This window comes from Ictidomys tridecemlineatus, chromosome 2 (genome assembly GCF_052094955.1).
Source record: "Ictidomys tridecemlineatus isolate mIctTri1 chromosome 2, mIctTri1.hap1, whole genome shotgun sequence".
Lineage (NCBI taxonomy): Eukaryota > Metazoa > Chordata > Mammalia > Rodentia > Sciuridae > Ictidomys > Ictidomys tridecemlineatus.
The window spans coordinates 107452232-107472122 of NC_135478.1; the positions used below are offsets into that span (position 1 = coordinate 107452232).

The 19891-nt window shown below is 43.9% G+C and overlaps 2 protein-coding genes across 14 annotated transcripts in view; one reads left to right on the plus strand and one right to left on the minus strand.

The window, feature by feature from the left end:
* Window positions 1-500: 500 nt before the first annotated feature.
* Window positions 501-3913, minus strand: Znf891 (zinc finger protein 891). Its single transcript, XM_078027151.1, is given in 9 exon segments — window positions 501-516; window positions 787-838; window positions 841-927; window positions 930-1015; window positions 1017-1049; window positions 1051-1184; window positions 1186-1359; window positions 1361-1423; window positions 3884-3913. Coding segments are annotated over 9 exon segments (675 nt in total).
* A 4514-nt stretch (window positions 3914-8427) lies between these two features.
* Window positions 8428-19891, plus strand: part of Znf10 (zinc finger protein 10) — a 37627-nt gene continuing 26163 nt past the window's right edge. For 4 of the 13 annotated variants that reach the window (XR_013434942.1, XR_013434943.1, XR_013434945.1 and 1 more), the window contains exons 1-2: window positions 18913-19261; window positions 19515-19592. Coding sequence is in view for 5 of the 13 variants with exons in the window: in XM_078039510.1 (XP_077895636.1) it covers window positions 19112-19261; window positions 19515-19592 (228 nt within the window). In the remaining 8 variants the exon portion in view is untranslated. Of the gene's footprint in view, window positions 8680-13324; window positions 13460-18709; window positions 18865-18910; window positions 19262-19514; window positions 19593-19891 lie in introns of those variants that run through there. The other 9 variants (XM_078039514.1, XM_078039513.1, XR_013434947.1 and 6 more) reach the window with 7 other exon arrangements.

The following is a 19891-nucleotide window of genomic DNA, read 5'->3' on the forward strand; positions in this document are numbered from 1 at the left end:
TCACATACTTTTTTTAAAAAAAGTAGTATATTTAATTTTTCTCACATATAAAGATGTCCTGGTCTGGGGATGTAGTTCAGTGATAGAGCACTTGCCTAGGCCCTGGGTTTCATCCCAAGCACTGCCTAAAAAAGAGAGTCCTGGTAATAAGCAGGGAGGAGGACTAGCACAGCTATTCAAAGCTGTTTTGAGGAAGCAGGAGCTCTTCTACATTTTCTTTACGCAATAGTTGTCATTCTCCTGGGCACAAGATAGATGTCTCTCTCAGCTCCAAAAATGGTACCTTTGAAGGCAGAAGAAAGAAGGCAGAAAGGCAAAGTTTTGCAAAAAGAACAAAGTAGTCGGGTCCAGTGATACTAGTCTATTTCTGATTGGTCAGGAAAGAAGGATGTTGTCACCCTTGGCTACATTAGTTAGGAAGGATGAGCAGTTAGGCCAGAAGCAATATTTGCCTTATTGGGCCTGATGGCAACTCTCAAGAAAACACCAATAAAGTAGCTTTACGTGTTCCAGATACTGTGAACCAGTGCAGCAACTCAGAACTCACAAAGGCAACTTCACATGTGAAAAATATGGAATTGTAAATAGCTAAGGATCAAAAATATCATGACAAGTAGACAATATTCAAATATATTAACATGGGACAAAATGTGTTATAAAGTCAAAGGAGTGTCTTCAGGGCCATATTTAACCTTAAATGCTAATTTTAGAGAAGAAAGACCAAATAATGAGTTTTGAAGTGCACCATTAGACAATGAAAAAGATGACAACAGACTCAGCACATACAGGGTTTCTGTCTCATCATGAAGTCTCTTGTGTATAGTAAGTGAAGGGCTCTGAAAGCTTTCCCACATTGGATACATTTGTAGGGTTTCTCCCAAGTGTGAATTCCTACGTGTCTCCTCAGGGAAGAGGAACTGGTAAGACCTCCCCACACTCCTTCCTTTGGTAGGCCTTTTCCCTGGGGTGAGTCCTGTTATGCATTCTGAGGGATGAGAGGCCCCTGGCTTTCCCAGTCACTGCATCAAAAAAGCCCCTCAAGTGTGTGTCTTGTGAACCTTGTGAGAGCTGGGGTTGAAGACTTTCCCACAGTCACTGCACCCATAGAATGTCTCCCCGGCATGTATTCTCTTGTGTTCTATGAGGTAAGAGCTGCGCCAAAGGGCACACTCATAGGGTCTCTCTCTAGGTCACACTCATGTGAGTTCTCACATGAGCCTTAAGAGATAGTTTTTGACTGAAAGCTTTTCCACATTGACTGCACTCATAAGGTCTCTCTCCAGTGTGACTTCTTACATGTCTCCTTAAGGTGCAGGAGTTGTTGAATACCTTCCCACATTCTCTACATTCATATTTTTTTCTCACCCATGTGACTTTTTTTGTGCAAAATAAAATTAGATTTCCTTTTTTTTTTTTTTTGGTACTGGGGATTGAACTCAGGGGCATTCGACCACTGAGCCACACCCCCAACCCTCTTTTGTATTTTATTTAGAGACAGGGTCTCACTGAGTTGCTAAGTACCTTATTTTTACAAGGCTAGCTTTGAATTTGTGATCCTCCTGCCTCAGCTTCCTCCTGAATTTACAGGTGTGTACCACCGCGCCTCGCTTGGATTTCCTTTTAAAGGCTTTTCCACATTGATCACGTTCATATTGTTTCTCACCAGTATGAATCTGTTCTTGTTACTTAAGGGGCAAATGATGACAAAATGTTTTCTTCTTTTTGATGTGTTCATGAGAGTTTCCTATCATGTGAAAACTGTTGTGTGTAGAAAGCATGTTACTGTGTTTGAAGTGCAGACCAGGTTTGCGGCATGTGTATTCATTCTCTTCTTGCTGTTTTAGATTTTTTATGATCCACAGAGCTTGATCGCATTAATGACTTTCACAGTGCTTCTCACTTAGAGAGTCTTTCTCATAATTGTTTGCAATTGAATTGTGTCCCCAAATGTTCACTGTCTGAATAAGATTTATGGCAATGTTTACTTGTGGAAACACTCTGTAAAAAAACGAGTTCTGATCTAAGTTTAGAGTTTTATTCTAACTCATGATAGTCACATAATCTCTCCTGAGATATCGGTTCCTTTTGGGTATATGTCACTTGAGCACCAGTTGTTCATTATGAATCCTATTTGCTCTCCATTGGATGGATGGTTTCTCTTCCAAAATATTCTGCATAGGAGTTGGCCCTCTGGCTTTAAGTTGATCTTCCAGTGTGGACAGATGGCCTGGGGAATTCTCCTTTTCAATACTTCTTCTGTCTTCTTTTTAACTTTTTTTTATAGTTGTAGATGGACAGCATACCTTGGTTTTATTTGTTTATTTTTATGTGGTGCTGAGAATTGAACCCAGTGCCTCACACATGCTAGGCAAGCGCTCTACCACTGAGCTCCAGCCCCAGCTCCAGCCCCTCTCATGTCTTCTTGATCTGGGAGGAGTTCACAGAAGGTCTATGTAATTGATATTCCACTGTGGTGAGATTTTTAGTTTTCCAACATTGCCCCTCTGTACAGACTTCTCTAAGAGTCAGCATCATACACTCCTCTTGAGTGATCTCCATCACTGTAACCTTGGAAGTCACTGGTTCCTGTAACCAGGCTGTCAGAAATCTAGCCACTATTCTTTCCTCCCCAGTATTTCTCATGCAGACACAGGTAAAGTCCTGTGTAGGGAGAGCTCAGGCAGAGGACACATCAATGACTGCCATTTTGTGAATCTAGAAGTGACAAACTTACATAGTAGGGCAGCAAGATCAGGATGTTTCTCTGATCTACTCAGAAGAATGTGTTTCACCAGTGTCCTCCCTGCAGCCAAAGAGCAGGTTCAGGTAAAAGAAGGAAGGTTGGTACGGCCCCTTGGGGGGACAAGGTGAGAATATTTTGTAGACCCTCCCTGTCACCTCTCAGGAAGGTTTAGCTATCTTAAAATTGTCACCAGGATTTTTACTGACAAGTAGTATAGTCATTTTATAGTCTTTCTAGAACTACCATCCCGATTATTTGTACTAGATTCTCAGGTAGACTACTTCTTAGCTCTGGGTGAAAGGAGCATGTGTTATTTAAAAAAAAAAAAAAAAAGTTAAACCTGAGGAGTCAAAAATGCAAGGTTGTGTAATTAAATTTCCTGTACAGTTTGCTGTTTTGTTGTTAATATTTTGGAGTACACAAGTAATTTTCCTGTTAAACATCACTGTCTTACCTTAAGACAAAGGCAAATAACCTTAAAGTTATTTGTTCTATACCTTTGTTGTATAATTTGTCCCCCTGAGTAATCTTCCATATGCTGAGCAGAATTGATGGTTTAGTTGCTACCCTACTGGAAAATTTTACCAGAGTCATGAATGCTACATTTTTTTAACGTTTATTTCACTTATTTATTTTTATGTGGTACTGAGGATTGAACCCAGGGTCTCACTTGTGCGAGGCAAAATTTATTTTTATGTGGTACTGAGGATTGAACCCAGGGTCTCACATGTGCGAGGCAAGCGCTTTACTGCTGAGCCACACCCCCAGCCCACTACATATGTCTTGACATTGAAACAAATATTCATTTAATTTCTGCCCTTCTTTTCTTATGATAGTTTATACTATATAAAACCTGATTTGGGCTGGGGATATGGCTCAAGCGGTAGCGCGCTTGCCTGGCATGCATGGAGTGCTGGGTTCCATCCTCAGCACCACATAAAAATAAAATAAACATGTTATGTCCACCGAAAACTAAAAAATAAAAAAGTAATTAAAAAAAATGAATTGTGCTGTGGGTTGAGTCCTCCATTCTCTGTAGGTTCTTTTTTCTCCCCTAGTTATAGTACTAATTGAAAAAACGAAACAGTTTACCAAACAATAGATAACTACAGATAATATTTGATGTCTAAGATTTCTTACCAAAATGGTGATGGATACAAGTGTGTTCATTATGGTATAAATTTGTATTTTTAAAATTTTAATACTCATCAGAGAGATGATTTACCCATGGGGGGAAAAAAGAATAGGAAGCTATGGATTTTAGGAAATTAAAGATCATAACAAAAGGGTTAAAAGTAAAAGAAGGTTGAGCATGGTGTGTGCATGTCTGTGGTTCCAGTGACGTGAGAGGCTGAAGCATGAGGACATCAAGTTTGAGGCTAGCCTTATCAACTTAGTGATGAGACCATGTCTCAAAATACGAAGGCATGGGGATGTAGCTCAGTGGTAGAGGCTCTTGGATACAATTTCTGGTTAAAAAACAAATAAACAACAAACAAACAAACAAAGGAACACTTTAGAAAACAGATCCAAGAGAAAAAGCCATGAGTTAAAAGGAAAAAAAAAAAAAGGTAAGACAATTGTACAATCAGTTTCAAAAAAATTTTTTTTCCTAGAGTGTAACTGACATTTATTGGTCGTTTCTTTTTTTTTTATTTTATTATTTTTTTATTGGTTGTTCACAACATTACAAAGCTCTTGACATATCGTATTTCATACATTAGGTTGAAGTGGGTTATGAACTCCCAATTTTTACCCCAAATGCAGATTGCAGAATCACATCGGTTACACATCCACATTTTTACATAATGCCCTATTAGTAACTGTTGTATTCTGTTACCTTTCCTATCCCCTACTATCCCCCCTCCCCTCCCCTCACATCTTCTCTCTCTACCCCATCTACTGTAATTCATTTCTCTCCTTGTTTATTTTCCCATTCCCCTCACAACCTCTTATATGTAATTTTGTATAGCAATGAGGGTCTCCCTTCATTTCCATGCAATTTCCCTTTTCTCTCCCTTTCCCTCCCATCTCATGTCTCTGTTTGAAGTTAATCTTTTTTTTTCCTGCTCTTCCTCCCTACTCTGTTCATAGTTGCTCTCATTATATCAAAGAAGACATTTGGTATTTGTTTTTTAGGGATTGGCTAGCTTCACTAAGCATAATCTGCTCTAGTGCCATCCATTTCCCTGCAAATTTCATGATTTTGTCATTTTTTAGTGCTGCGTAATATTCCATAGTGTATAAATGCCACATTTTTTTATCCATTCATCTATTGAAGGGCATCTGGGTTGGTTCCACAGTCAAGCTATTGTGAATTGTGCTGCTATGAACATCGATGTGGCAGTATCCCTGTAGCATGCTCTTTCAGTTTCAAAATTCTAACACCAGATTATTCAAGGATCCAGAAAGAAGAGAAAATGGAAAGAATTAAACAGACATGGAGAAAATTTCTAAAAATAACAATATCTAAGAATTGATCCAAATTGATAATTTCTTAAGACTATTGGAACTAAAATATTTATCACCATGAAATAGTTGCATAAATCTTTTATTTGTTTTTTTAGCTGTTGAGTTGTTGAGACTCGATTTCAGTGCTGCACACATGCTAGGCAAGTGCTCTACCACTGCATCCCTGCAGAAATCAGTTCTAAAGAGGTGACACATAATTATATACAAAGGAACATTAATAGGCATGAAGCAAGACTTCTCCATTAACACTGCGCATTTTCTATCTAGCACTGTTGGTTTTCAGTGTTCAAATGAAAAAATAATTTTCTATGCAGAATGTTAGGACCATAGTAACTTGTGGTGGCTGGCTGGGGTTGTGGCTCAGTGGTAGAGCACTCACCTAGCACATTGAGGCACTGGGTTCCACCCTCAGCACCACATTAAAAAAAAAAAAATAAATTAGAGGTATGGTGTTTGTCTACAACTAAAAAACAATATTAAAAATAAATAATGAGCTTTTGTTCCTCCAACTTTGCAAAGGAACAATGCAAATTGTTAAAAAACAAGTAACATATATAGATTATTTAGACCATTTTGTGGAAAGTAATAAGATAAAAATTGACCAAGAAAATGAGTAGAAACACTTCCAGGACACCGAAGATTTAACATAGTTGAGATGAGAAATGCAGGACGTCAAGGAAAATCCCCTGATGTCAGCTGCTGCAGGAAAAAGCAGGAAAAAGGAAGCGCTAACAGTGCGGGGCAGATTAGACCTTGAGGGAAGTAGAAGTGTATTCGGGTTTAAGACCATTCAGCTGTAAAACCAGTGAATTGAGAGGCTGAGCAAAGTTGAGGCCAGCCACAGCAACTTAGAGGGGATATAGCTCAGTGGCAAAGTGCTCCTGTTGTCAATCCCTAGTGCCAATTTTTTTTTTTTTTTGGCTCTAGAGATTGAACTCGAAAGCCCTCAAAACTGAGCCACATCCCCAATCCTCCTCCTCCTCATTATCATTATTATTTTGCATTTTGTTTAGAGACAGGGTCTCACTGAGTTGCTTACTGCCTCATTGTTGCTGAGGCTATCTTTGAACTTGAGATCCTCCTGTGTCTGCCTCCCAAGCCACTGGAATTACAGGAGTGGGCCACTGTGCCCAGTTCAAAGAAGTAATTTTTTTAAAAACTTTTTTTTTTTTTTAGTTGTAGGGGGACACAGTACTTTTATTTTAATCCACAACTTCAGCCCCCCCAAAAGTGATTGTTAAAAAACAAACAAAAAAAAAAATCGTACAAAGAATCCTCTTTGGCTCAGTAGGAAAGACTGTTATTACAATGAAACACTGAATGTACCTAACCAAAGTTTGTGAGAACTACATTACATATTCATACTTATATCCATTGTGAGTTAGGGATGTGGTAAGAAGAAAGGCAGACAAAATTCTCAATAGCATAGTAAGAAATTTAAAACAATGTCTCAAATTGATGAATAAAAGGCTGAGGGGCTGGGGCTCAGCGGTAGAGCGCTTGCCTAGCATGTGTGGGGCACGGGGTTCCACCACACAGAAATAAAATAAAGGGACTGCGTCCATCTACAGCTGAAAAATCAAGTAATTAAAAATACTGAGGACAGTTCAAAGTCAGAGTTGCTTAAATATCTAAAAATGGATGCAGAAAAGGAACTTCCTGTTTTTATTTAGAGCCTTTAAACATTTGATTTTTATTTTATTTTATTTTACCTTTATTATGGGACTTTATTCATGAGGGACAACGTGGTTAGGACACAAGCCAGCAGGTGGTCACAGCCTCACCTCCTGCAGGGTGCGGGGGAAGCATAAAGGGAAGGAGGTGCACCCAGGAACACCCATTCCACTCCTAGAGACCCAGATACACTCCTGGTGACTCAAAGGACAGGTGGGGGTAACAAGAGATGGAGAGTAGCCAGAGTGAGGACCTGTGGGATGGGGAAGGTGCAGAACCCCCCACCCACTCAGAAATCTCTTGGATCTCATTTGACTTCCTCTTCAAGGACGTCTGGAAGGTCACGTGCAAGGCTCTTCAAGGCGGCTTCTGGCTTTTCGTCGTGTACCCCAGGACGCAGGGCCCCTTGGGAAGGGCTGCTCCGGGCTCACTCTTCAGGGCACTCTCCGGGAGGTTCTCAGGGGCCTGGCACTGAACGCAGGAGCTTCCGGGGCTTCTTGGGCTGCAGGAGCCGGGACCTTCCGCGGAAGGAAATGTGACCCATGTGCCCGGAAAGGAGCGTGAGCGCCTGGAGGAGGGGAATTTAATCCACTGCTGCTCAAAAAACCAATGCTGCACGTGTCGCAGGTCTCTCTCTTTTAGGCCAAGGCGGAAGGCCAGGGTCAGCAGGGTAAAGTGGGATGGAAAGGGGTCCTTCAGGAAGTGGTCCTCCAGCATCATCGTCTGCTCCTTTGTGAAGAACAAAATACTCCACTTCTTTGCGAATGGCTCCAGTAGCTCGCGAAGTTTTTTCATCTCCTCCCTGGGATCATAGTCAGCGATCGGTCCTATCAATTCATACTCGGCAATGGCATCTCTTTCCAACTCATCCAGCGCAGTCAACAGATCCATGGCAGCAGAGGCTCTGTTCAGAGGAGTGGGCTAAACATTTGATTTTTAAAAACCTATGCACATATTTATTGGAAAGCAGAATAGGTAGAAAAAGTGCTGTACCAGAAGGCCAAACTACAAGGACTCGAGTTTCGTGACCCCTAAGGTCGGCACCCTGAAAAGCAGCGATCTGGAAATCGCCTGAACAGGCCCAGCGCGGTACCGCCGTGGCCAGCTGGCCTCTCCGTAGCGAAGAGGCGGTGCACCAGCCACGGCTTAGCCGGGTCGGAGGCTGGCTGCGCCGAGGCGGGGTCGCGGGGCGGGGTGAGAGTAGCAGAGTAGCTCGGGTGGAGCCCTTGGGCCAATCCCAGGGCCGAAATGCACACATCACACCCGGTGTTTTATTAGCGAATTGTGTACAGTGGAGCCTGAAAGGAACAACGCCCATAGCACGCGGGCAGGGAGGACCCATGGTCCAGACCTGGGCAGAGCGCTGATCCTGCTCCGCCCGAGCGCGCTCACCTACCCCTTGGCGTCAAGAGAAAGGCGCGGCGGGACTGCATTTCCCAGAGCGCCCCGCGGGGGAGCGTGCGCGTTGGCACGTGAGGGATGCGCGTGCGTGCGTCGGTGTGGATGCGTGCGTGCCGGTAGGGGCGTGGCGCGCCGACGGCAGGCCGAGGAGCCGGGTAGAGGGCCCGGCGGGCGGGGCGGGCCGGCGCCGCAGTGGACGCCGCCCTGCGGCCGCTGACGGCCTGCGTGGCCCTGGGCCAGCTGCCCGCGCCCGCTCGCCGGGCCTGGCCGTCGCTGTGGCCTCCTGGCGGGCCTGGTTTCCCGCGCACGGGGCGCCTCGGCTGAGGGCCGGGGCGGGGCGGGGCGGCGGAGGTACCCGCGGGACGAGCACGGCGCCAGGACGCACCACGGTGAGCCTGACGCGGGGCAAGCGCGGCGGCCCCTCCAGGCACTGCCGTGGGCGGGCGCTGGCGGACCCTGGTCCTCGGCCAGGCGGGGCAGCTTTCACCAGTGCGGTGGCAGGGAGCAAAGGACGGGTGGCTATTTTGTCGTCTGATGCAAAAGCGTTTCAGAACTTTGCTCCTCATTGACGTTAAGCAGTATTTGCGTCGAAATTGCCCAGAATGGCATCAGTATTTTTAGATAAGATCAAGTAGTTTGTGTGTGGCCTGAAGAAAAAAAGAAAAAAGAAATCATTGTCTCTAGCGTCTTTACATTTTTTTTTAATTAAATAGATTAATTGGAAGGTGTGTGTATTTAACTTACTTTTTTTCCGGGACAGCTCACAACTTGGTTTTACATTTTCATTTTTTTCTTGACACTAGATTTGTTAAATTAGGTATAGTTTGGTATGTCATCCAGCATTTTATGTGTGAAAGACTTAAGGTTAGTAGCAAAATTGAACACATAGATCCTCCCCAAAGTGTATGGAGAAGGTGCAGCATTTCCCCTCTCCTTGCAGGTCAGTAGCAGCTATTAATTAAAACAAAGGAAAAAGGAAGACAAGATGTCATCTTGAATGCCAGTGGAAAGTGCTGGTCAGAGATGTTGTCTGCAGTTACTGGAGGACCACATAGGACAACTCCCTCCCCCCTTATAGAGCACCTCAGCACTTCACTATTCTTTATGAGGAAACTGCTCCTCCTCTGCTTCATGATTGTCCTTCATCTTGCAAAACTTATGAAGGGGCGAGGGGTTGCACATCCTCCTGCTTCTTTTTAAAACGTTCATGTGTTCCTTCATTCCTCCTCTCAGCGCTTACTTTTTTTTTTTTTTTTTAAAGAGAGAGAGAGAGAGGTGAGAAAGAATTTTTAAATATTTATTTATTTATTTTTTTAGTTTTTGGTGGACACAACATCTTTGTTTGTATGTGGTGCTGAGGATGGAACCTGGGCCGCCCGCATGCCAGGCGAGCGGGCTACTGCTTGAGCCACATCCCCAGCCCCCAGCGCTTACTTCTTGAGCTCTTCTTTTGCCAATTGCAGGGGCAGGGATTTCAGGCACACATCTAGAGATCAGGATGATTGACTGCTTGTCAGTGTATGCTGCATGCATGGTCTTCTTAGGCAATATTTAAACATGCCAGGCTTGTGTCCTGGTAAACAAACTCTCAAACTGTCATTAATTAGCTAAGTCACCAGCATGCAGGAGACTTATTTACTATCAGTAAGTTTTTAATGAAGTTACTGAAAAGGAGATAAGTTAACACATTGTTTTACTACTGTCCTCAGTAACAAGTTAGCACATGTTTCTGCAAAAAACAAAGGTCTGTTCACAATAGGAAGAAAACACTTAGTATTAATTTTAAATAGAAATAATATGTTAAGTATATGAAAACAAAACTAATAGAAGGTATGAAATAAGAATAAAGGATCACCTGGGCACAGTGGTGCCAGCAGCTTGGGAGGCTGAGGTAAGGGAGGCTAAGGCAGGAGGATTGGGAGTTCAAAGTCAGCCTCAGCAAGAGTGAGGTGCTAAGCAACTCAGTGAGACCCTGTCTCTAAATAAAATACAAAATAGGGCTGGGGATGTATTTTAGTGGTTGGTGGTCAAGCGCTCCTGAGTTCAATCCCTGGTACACTGTAAAAAGTAAGAATAAAGGATCAATAAGAATGAAAATAGTTTTGTTTTTAGATTAAATTCAGTTCTCAACAAAATCTAACTGGAAATTTTAAAAAGAACTCCCATGCTCATTTTTCCTCCTTGATATCTTCTTGCCTCATAAAATGATAATGGAAGTGGTCCATTCCTTTTTTTTTTTAACAGTTTAACTAGAAAAACATTCTTTAAAGGAGAACTAAGCCTAGAAATGGTGGTTTTTCATCAAGTAATTTAAGCACTAAAGCATTTTGGGTTTTAAAAACTGAAGGGAAATGAAATGTCACACTGTTCCTGTTCTGCAGACAGTGTGCTTACTGTGGTGCTCTTTCTAGCATCTCTCTTGTCAGCCAGGGCTCTTCCTTCTCTCTTTCTTGTCTTAGGCTTTGACTTGGAACAAATATTCAAGGCAGTATTTTTGCTCCTCTCTGCATAGTCCCTCTCTGCTGCTGCATCCTAACCTTTCCTGTTCTAGAGACTGGGGCAGGTTGAAAAGTTGTCATCGCCCAGAATGTAGGCGCTGTGAAGCTGAATGACAAGTAATTTGGTTGGAGCTATGTTGTGCAACTGCTGGCACTGCAGAGGGTGACTTGCTGAGCCTTTGCTGGCTTTGAGAAGGCAAAGTAATGTGGTAGGCAAAGTAATGGCTCCCCAAAGATGTCCCCAGAACCTAAATCTTAAGTGGTGAAAAAGAATTGTGATTCAAAAGGACTTTAAGATGGGAAACAATTACCCTGGATTATTCTGATGGGCCTGGGCTAATCACAGGATTCCTGAAGAGGGAAGCCAAAGGTACAGCTGGAGGGTGTGACTTGCACAAAGGCACAGAGCTGGGTGGCTGCCAGTGGTTGTTGTTGGTAGCGTGGTGGAGGAACTGGTGCCTCTGGCAGCTGGCAGGGGCAGGAAGTGGATTTTCCCCAGGAGGCTCAGGCAGAGCGCGCTACCCACACACTAATGTAGACCAGACCTGTTAGGTAGTAAGTATGTGCTCTTTTTAGCCACTGGGTGGTGGTTGATTAATATAGCCTTCTGTCCTTATATGAGTTTCCTGTGCAAAGGTTGGCCCCCTTGTCTTCTGGCTCTGTCCTTTGACGAGGATTCAGAAGAAAAACAGAATGATTATAAATTAAATTAGCAAAAAGTTTTTGCTGAGGGAGGCAGTACTAGGGATTGAATCCAGAGCATCACACATGCTAGGCAAGTACTCTGTCAATTAGCTGAATCCATAGTACTTTTGAAAATTTTTGAGGCAGGTTCACCTTGAACTTGTGATCCTCCTGCCCTAGCCTCCTTAATCACTGAGATCACAGATGTATGCCACTGTGCCTGGCTTCAATACTTTTTTTGGTGACTGCATCTGGTAGAAAATGTAGCTTTGTTATAATATTTACATCCAAATGTTGAAGATTTGTCATGTTTGTCTCCTGTTATGCCAGATTCATGGGACCCCAATAGACCTCCAGGAGCCGAATCCAATGCAAGCACACAAGGGTCTTTATTGCAAGCTCGAGCCTGGACTCGCAACCATTCCCAATGCAGCGGTCTCAGGGAGTGAGTCCTGGTCCTTTGTTCAGTGAGATTTTATAGGTTTTGGGGTGATACTCTATGCGTCACAACATCACACAGCAAATCATTCCATACCGCGGGAAAATCAAATAATAACTCTTAACATTGATTAGCACATTCACTGGCAGGAACAAGTTGGGTAGGGGTGATTGGCTAGTACAAGAGGGGGTTCGTTTGAACTGATTGGTTTAGGCCACGAGGAGTGTACCGTGCTAAATTACATGTTTCCCAATATGTTATCAACCATCATAAACTACTTGGGGGTCATCTCGCATTCCAGGTATTTTCCCTGTCTTATTCTGATTGAAGGTGCTAGGAGGGTTGCATGGTCCTCACCTAGCCTAACTGAGTCAGGGACACCTGGCTCCGCAGACCTCTCCTGTTATTTACAGACAAACAACTCAGCAGGGTGGGTATGTACTCACTAGTGCTCTGTGGGTTTTTCCAAGGACAGGGTCACGCCCCCTTCCTTAGGACAGGCCTTGAGGTAGAAGCTGCTGTTATTTATTTATTTTTTAAAAATGGAGTCACATTAGTTTCTCACTCCTAGAAGATTTTACCTTCTGGAGGTGGTGGGTATAAAAATATCTCTCTGAAAATTTAGAGGTCCTTGTGTAGAATGGCATTTACTATGATGATTCAGCATGAGACCTTACCTTGTGTCATTTCCGGTCTCACTTAAAAAGAGCCTACTGGCTTCTAAGTGAAGCTAGGCAATCCCTAAAATACAAATGCCAAATGTCTTCTTTGATATAATGAGAGCAACTAAGAACAGAGCATGGAGGAAGAGCAGGAGGAAAAGATTAACATTAAACAGAGACATGAGGTGGGAGGGAAAGGGAGAGAAAAGGGAAATTGCATGGAAATGGAAGGAGACCCTCATTGTTATACAAAATTACATATAAGAGGTTGTGAGGGGAATGGGAAAAAAAAAACAAGGAGAGAAATGAATTACAGTAGATGGGGTAGGGAGAGAAGATGGGAGGGGAGGGGAGGGGGGATAGTAGAGGTTAGGAAAGGTAGCAGAATACAACAGTTACTAATATGGCATTATGTAAAAATGTGGATGTGTAACCGATGTGATTCTGTATTTGGGGTAAAAATGGGAGTTCATAACCCACTTGAATCTAATGTATGAAATATGATATGTCAAGAGCTTTGTAATGTTTTGAACAACCAATAAAAAAAAATTAAATTAAAAAAAAAAGAAAAAGAGCCCACTGGCTAGGAAGCCCTCAGGCACTCATGTGAGCTTCTCAAATGCCTTTGATCTTTGCATTTGCTGGGGACTTGTCCTTTGCCTTTCATGGGTGTGTATTGTCTTACTGGGAAGATTTTTGGATTCTAGAGCATCAGGACTACCTCTCATCTTTGTTTTGTTTCCTACACCAGTGACCAAATAAGAAGATGGGCTGGAGTTCTCTGCTGTGACCCAGGAAAGGGGGACTGCTCCCCAAAGGCCAAGACTCATTATGCTACTGCAGCCAGAACAAGAGAGAAGTATTGCTGGATGTCGGCAAATAGAAGGTTTGGAACAGCTTTCTTCTATGGGTTATTTTTCTGGGACTTTCTTACATGAGTGGAGCCTTCCTTATAGGTGACATTCTCAACCTGGGGGCTCTGCACATTCCTCCACTGCTGTGCCTCAGTCTTCCTCTCGTCACCCCAGCAACATAGTATGTGAATCCTCAAACTCTAAAATCCTTCCTCCTGCCTGTTGCCTCTTATCTTCCTGTTCATGTCAAGTCTGAGTCTCCCAATTCTGTTCTTAGAGGTTCTTAGAGGTTCATCTCAAGTCTGTCAGCTCCTTCCCCGATGCTGGTGTTTGTGCCCAGAGAAGGTTGTATTATGATCAGACACCTCTCACACTGGGCATCCTGTCCTTGCTCCTGGCTGTGCCAAGCCTGCATGGTTCATCCAGTCATGTGCCTTTTCCTTTGCCTGGCAGTGAGCTTGCCAGAGATCACAGCCAGGTAGCCGGATGTGACCCGCACACTCTCCACAGTCTCAGCTTGCCATTTCCAGCTGTTTTTGTTGCTCCACTGCAGTGTGGTCCAGGCTATCACCTTCCTCAGAGCTCATAGCCAGTGCCATCTCTCTCATCCACAGCTTACAGCTTTTCGTTCTATGTAATGTTTTTATGGAACTGTCAAAAGCCGTCTGTCCCGACTTCCTGGCGCATACAAGGATGCACTCTCCTCCTCTGCAGGCCTGCTTTCTCATCAGAGCTTTGTATCCCATCCCCTCCCCCTCCCCGTGCCAGCCCCCTTGTCTGACATGCCTTCCTGCCTGCATACACTCACGTCCACTTGATTGACTCCATTACCTCTTCCAGTGCTACCATTTCTCTTCTTTTGCCATTTCCGTACTTCTCATTCCTATCATGGGAACAGTGTATTGAAACTGCTTTCCCCAAATCATTAGTGAATCCTTATCCAACCGATCTAATATATTTCCACCCTTGATTTATCCAACTCTATTTTGATCCTACCCTCCTTGAAATTCCCCCTTCTGTATCTTCTCATTGTCAGAGTTCTTCTCTGTGGGCTTCGCTTCTCTTTCTCCTTTGCTTCCTGCGTGTTGATTTCTCCATAGTTTAATCATGGCTCTTCAGTGTATTCCTTGGGTTGCCTTTTGTTGTATGCTGTATTTTCATCCTGTGTCTTGGTTCCTTAGCAGGTGTCATGTGAGTGGTGCTGTTGGGCTGTTGGTGGGGACATGTGACTGCCCTTAGGCTCTCCTTTCCATTGGTCTGCTTCATCTGAGTCTTAAAGCAGAAGTCCACAGTTACTTTTGAATCCTGACAAAAGGCCACAGAGGTGGGGGTCTGTTGCCAGGTAACTTGAGTACACATTATAGAAGAGAAACATGGCAGGCAGTCATCACATCAGGGTATATCACATTCAAGTGACCCTCCTAGATGTGCCTTCTCTGTGGCCCACTCCCTGCATTGCAAACCAGTCTCTCCATTCCTGTAGCACTTCTTCCTGCTGATACACTGTTCTCAACTTGGACCTGCAGCAGCCATGAGCCAGTCCTCACCCCACAGCTATCATTGTTCAGGACATACCCATCTCCCAGAACTTTCTGCTCCCCATGTCCCTGTTGTGGCCCTCATTCATGTTTCCATTTTCTGAGTAACTGTCAGCCTCCTGCCTGGCTTCTTTGCAGCCTTTGTATTTTCTTCTGATCCTTCATTTAACTACCTCTAATATAACATTTATATATATATATATATATATATATATATTTTTTTTTTTTTTTTTTTGGTTTTAGTAGGGCACAATGCCTTTATTTTATTTATTTTTATGTGGTGCTGAGGATTGAACCCAGCACTTTCCACGTGCTAGATGAGCGCTATACCACTGAGCCACAACCCCAGCCCCTCTGGTATAGCATTTAAAAATGGGCCTTTATTTATTCATATGTAGTACTGGGACTCAAACCCAGTGCCTCACATATGCTAGGCAAGTGTTCTACCATGGAGCCCCAGCCCTAGTACAGCATTTTTAAGACACAAATCTGATGTTTCCTGGCAGATAACACCTAGGGAGGAGTCCACACTTCTAGAATGGCCTTCTTGGGCCCTGGCCTGTGAGGGAGGGTGGGTCTGGAACCCCTAGGATGGACCTACTGTGTTGTAAGCACTAGGGGCATCATCAGATGTGAAGAAATATAGGAGCCACATGGGCTTATTCCACTTCTTGGACCTGCTGACGGTGGCTCTTTCAAAGGAGCCTGTGCTCTGATAATACCCACCCAGAGTTTACACAGCACCTACTCTCGCATCTGAGTCTTCATCTAGTGTGTTCACTGCCTTTATTGTCATCTACAAGTTGTGACTGATCCTTACTCACATTGCTGGGCAAAGGGTTCAGGACCAGGTACAGTGAGACCTGTAGCCTAATATCAGACCTCTGCCTTGGACAGCTGGCTGTATCTTCATGTTGCTGCTTGTGTTAGCAGCTATGGGGGCAAAGAGGAAGAAGCACCAGATTTACCTGGAGAAATGAGGTTGTGGCTCAGAAAGGATTGGTTGTATGACCTTGCAGGGTGGATAGGGTTTGTCAAGAGTCAAGGAAGGGAAGGACGCTGCTGGCAGAGGAACAGTGCTACAGAGTGAATGGGGAGGTCTGCAGAGGTCCTCCTTGAGTGTCCAACAAGCACAGGTCATTACATGCAATGGAGAACACTGCCTGAGCCAGGGAAAGGTTCATCTAAGGGGCCAGAGGGAGAGTACCTGAAGTTTACACAGGCCGGAAGGAGGGGAAGACTACTTCCTAGTGTGCCAGGGCCTATCAGGAAGGTCTTGCTGCAGTCGTGGGAAATATTCAGCACTGGCTAACTACTGCTGACTCCTCCTAGCAGATTGTAAAGTAAGACCCAGAAAGATCAAGCTCTTTCCAAGTGACCTAACTGCATCCTAAAACAACACTCAAGATTTATATTGTATGTAATGAAATAAAATCTGCAACATCTGCCATCCAAAGATTACAAAGCAGGCAAAGAGGAGAACACGGCCCTTAATTAGGACAGTAATGAGGTGACACTGACCTAGATTGACACAGACACTGGAATCAGCAGAGGAGGGCAATGCAACTGTTAGAGTCATTTTATACTGTCAAGAAGGTCATAGAAGCCAGTGATGCACCTGTATCCCCGCTACTCGAGACTCAGGCAGGAAAATCACAAGCTTGAGGCCACCCATAGCCACTTAGCAAGACCCTGTCTCAAGGGCTGGGAATGTTAGCTCAGTGGCAGAAGTGCCTGGTTTCAGTGACTTTTATATATTTACTATTTTTTTTTTGTTGTTGTTCTAGAGAGTACACCTTTATATTAAAAAAAAAAAGACAAATCAAAAAACCACACTAAAGAGAAATAGGAGGTATAAAAGAACTACATCGAGAATCTAGAGAGAAAAATCTATATTATCTAAAAGGAAAATATAATGGATTACAACACATCAGACTTGTAGGAGAAATGATTGATGAGTTTAAAGGCATGTCAATAAAGCTGTCCAAAGTGAAATGCAGAAAGAAAAGGAAGCCGAAAGAAAAAAAGGAATGCTTTATTGAGCTGTGGACAATGGCTGGTTGCCCACTGTGTGAACATGTATGTGCCCCACAAGCAGGTTTTAGTCAATGATGGCGAATAATAGGACAGTGTGATACAATGGAGCTGGAAAACGGCTGTTGTCTAATGATAGGACAACCTAGTGCCACTGTGGTAGCAACACAGTGCGCCTCTTGGAGACACAGCAGGTGGGCTGGGGTGACTTGGGGGCAGAGCACTTGCCTTCCTTTTGCAAGGCCCCACACTGTGTTTGACCCCAGCACCATACACACAGGTAGCATGTGCAGATGTATAGTGCATGAGACTTGGTAATAAATGACCTTGCTAAGTATGAATTTGCTGTTCTTTTTAATTCTTATTTTAGAGAGTATACCTTCTTGTAAAGGTGAAGAATATAAGGCATGCTAGGCTAAGCTGGCAGCAGCTTTACACATAGGTTTGCTTAGGTGTTGTCTATGATGGTCACACAGTAACAAGATCACCTAACATGCAGTTCTCAGAACAGATCCCTGTTGATAAGTGATAATGTGGGCTGTGGTCATTATACCAAAGGAGAGGAGAGTAAGGAAGAAAAACATGAACAGCTCCTCAGGAGGCTGAAGTAGGATCCCAAGTTTGAGGCCAGCCTGGGTAACTTAGCAACACTGCATCTCAAAAAAATAAAGATGGGCTTGGGGAGGCTGAGGCAGGAGGATCACAAGTTGGAGACCAGTCTCAGCAATTTAGTGAGACCCTGTCTCAAAAAAGCACTGGAGATGTAGCTCAGTGGTTTAAGTGCACCAGATTCAGTCCTGGGGATGTAATTCGGTGGTAGAATTCTTAACCTAGCACATTCTTGGTGAATTCTCTCTCCAGGACTGAAAAAAGGAAACAACAACAACAAAAAAATCTAAACAACACCAGAAGACCCTGAGTATACTCCCAAAGAAATTGAAAAGGGGAACTCGGATTGATACTTGTCTGCCAGTGTCCATTGAAGCATTATTCACAATAACTGAAAGTTGTAAACAGCCCAGTGTCCATCAGCAAATGAATGGGTAATGTGGAATGTGTAACAGAGTAGTATTCGGTCAATAAAAAGGAATGAGGTTCTTTTTTATAAATAGTATTGGGGATTGACCCAGGAGTGCTGTACCACTGAGCTACATGCCAGCCCTTTTTACTTTTTGAGACAGATGTCACTAAGATGCCCACGCTGGTCCTGAACTTGTGATCCTCTAGTCTCAGCCTCATGAGTTGTTGGGATAACAGGCTTGGCTCCTGTGCCTGGCGGGAATGGAGTTCTGATACATGCTGCAATATGGCAAGCTTTGAAAACCTCATGCTAAGTGAAATAAATTGGACAAAATGGCAAATATTGTTGGATTCCACTTTCATGAACTATCTAGAATGACAAATTTGTAGATAAAGGTTGTTAGGGGCTTTGAAGAGGGAGGATGGGGAGCTACTGCCTGAGAGATTGGAGTTTCTGTTTTGAGTAATGAAAAGCTGTGGAGTTAGTGGTGATGGCTGTACAACATCGTGGGTGTAACGCCACTGAATTGTGTGCTGGAACACAGCTATATTGGCAAATTGTCATTTGTATTTTACCGCGATTTTTAAAATTATGTGATATACCAAAAGTCATTGAATTGAAAACTTTAAATGAGTGAATTATATTGTATAGGAGTTGCATCTCAATAAAGCTATTTAAAAAAACCAAAGGTACAGTAAAGACGTCACAGCAATTGCTGCGAGAATTTACAACCACGAGATTCCTTACCACGAATGTTGAAGAGCGCCTTCAGGGAGAAGGACCTGAGAGCAGATGGAGAGCTGGCCCCGAGCAGAGGAGCGAACAGCCTGGTGATGGTATTTAGGTATGTGTGTGATGTTCTCCTTAAGGTTTAAGTCCTTCTAGGAGGAAGCTGACCATGTGGGTTTCTTGTTACTGTGTAACAAGTACCAAGTGACCTTCACACAGCACTCTGCTCACAGTTCTGCAGGCCAGCAGCTCCGCGTGGCAGTGTCCTCTACTCAGGGTTGCCAGAGGCCTAGCTCAGGGGCCTGCAGGACCAAGTGCTCCTCTGGAGGCTGTGACAGGGTTCATTTTCTTGTCCCTCCTCCATGAAGGCTGTGGGCCGAATGCTGCCCTTGGCTCCCTGGAGCCTGCACTCCTGTCCATGCTGCACTTCCCTCCGGGTGCTTCAGGCCTCTGCTTCCTTCTGTGACCAGCAGGAGGGGACTTGTTTCTTATTTCTAAAGTGCGAATGTCAGGTCAGTTTATTTATTGCTTTTTTACCTCAAAAGAGGATCTGTAGTGGTAGGTAGAACCATCCAGTTCCGAATTAGTTTTAGCATTGTACTCCAGAGATTAAGGGGTCCCTTTTATGTAACCCTGTCTGTAATCTTGGGAAGTTTCAGGCATTGTGTGTTATTTTTCTGTGTGGTAGGTCTTTGACACCTTTGCACAGTTAAAGAGTCAGCAACCTTGTCTCATGTTTCTCTTTTCCCCAACTTGGGTTTTCAGGACTCTCCTGTTGCTCAGGAAAGTGTTGCCAAGAACAAGGAGGGCATGGAGGCCGCATTGCTGCCTGCCTGGTCCCAGGTATGTTGGGCTGCTTTCCTTGTTGCCCAGTTGGGAACCCCTCTACACCAAGGTTCTGATGCCCTCTGCCCAGGGGCGTAGGAGTTTGCATCCAGGAGGCCAGGAGTGTTTTGTCTGCTTTGTTTATAGATGTAGGTTTGTTTCCTTTAATACAAAACAAACACAAGTGGAACAGCTGGGCTGGAATTGGACCCAGTTGGTGGAATGCTCTTTCATCCACACCAGTCATTAAACCCACAGAAGAAGTAGAGTGTTGGTGCCTCACACAGGCTTCCTTGGTCCTGGCTGTTCTGGTGTGA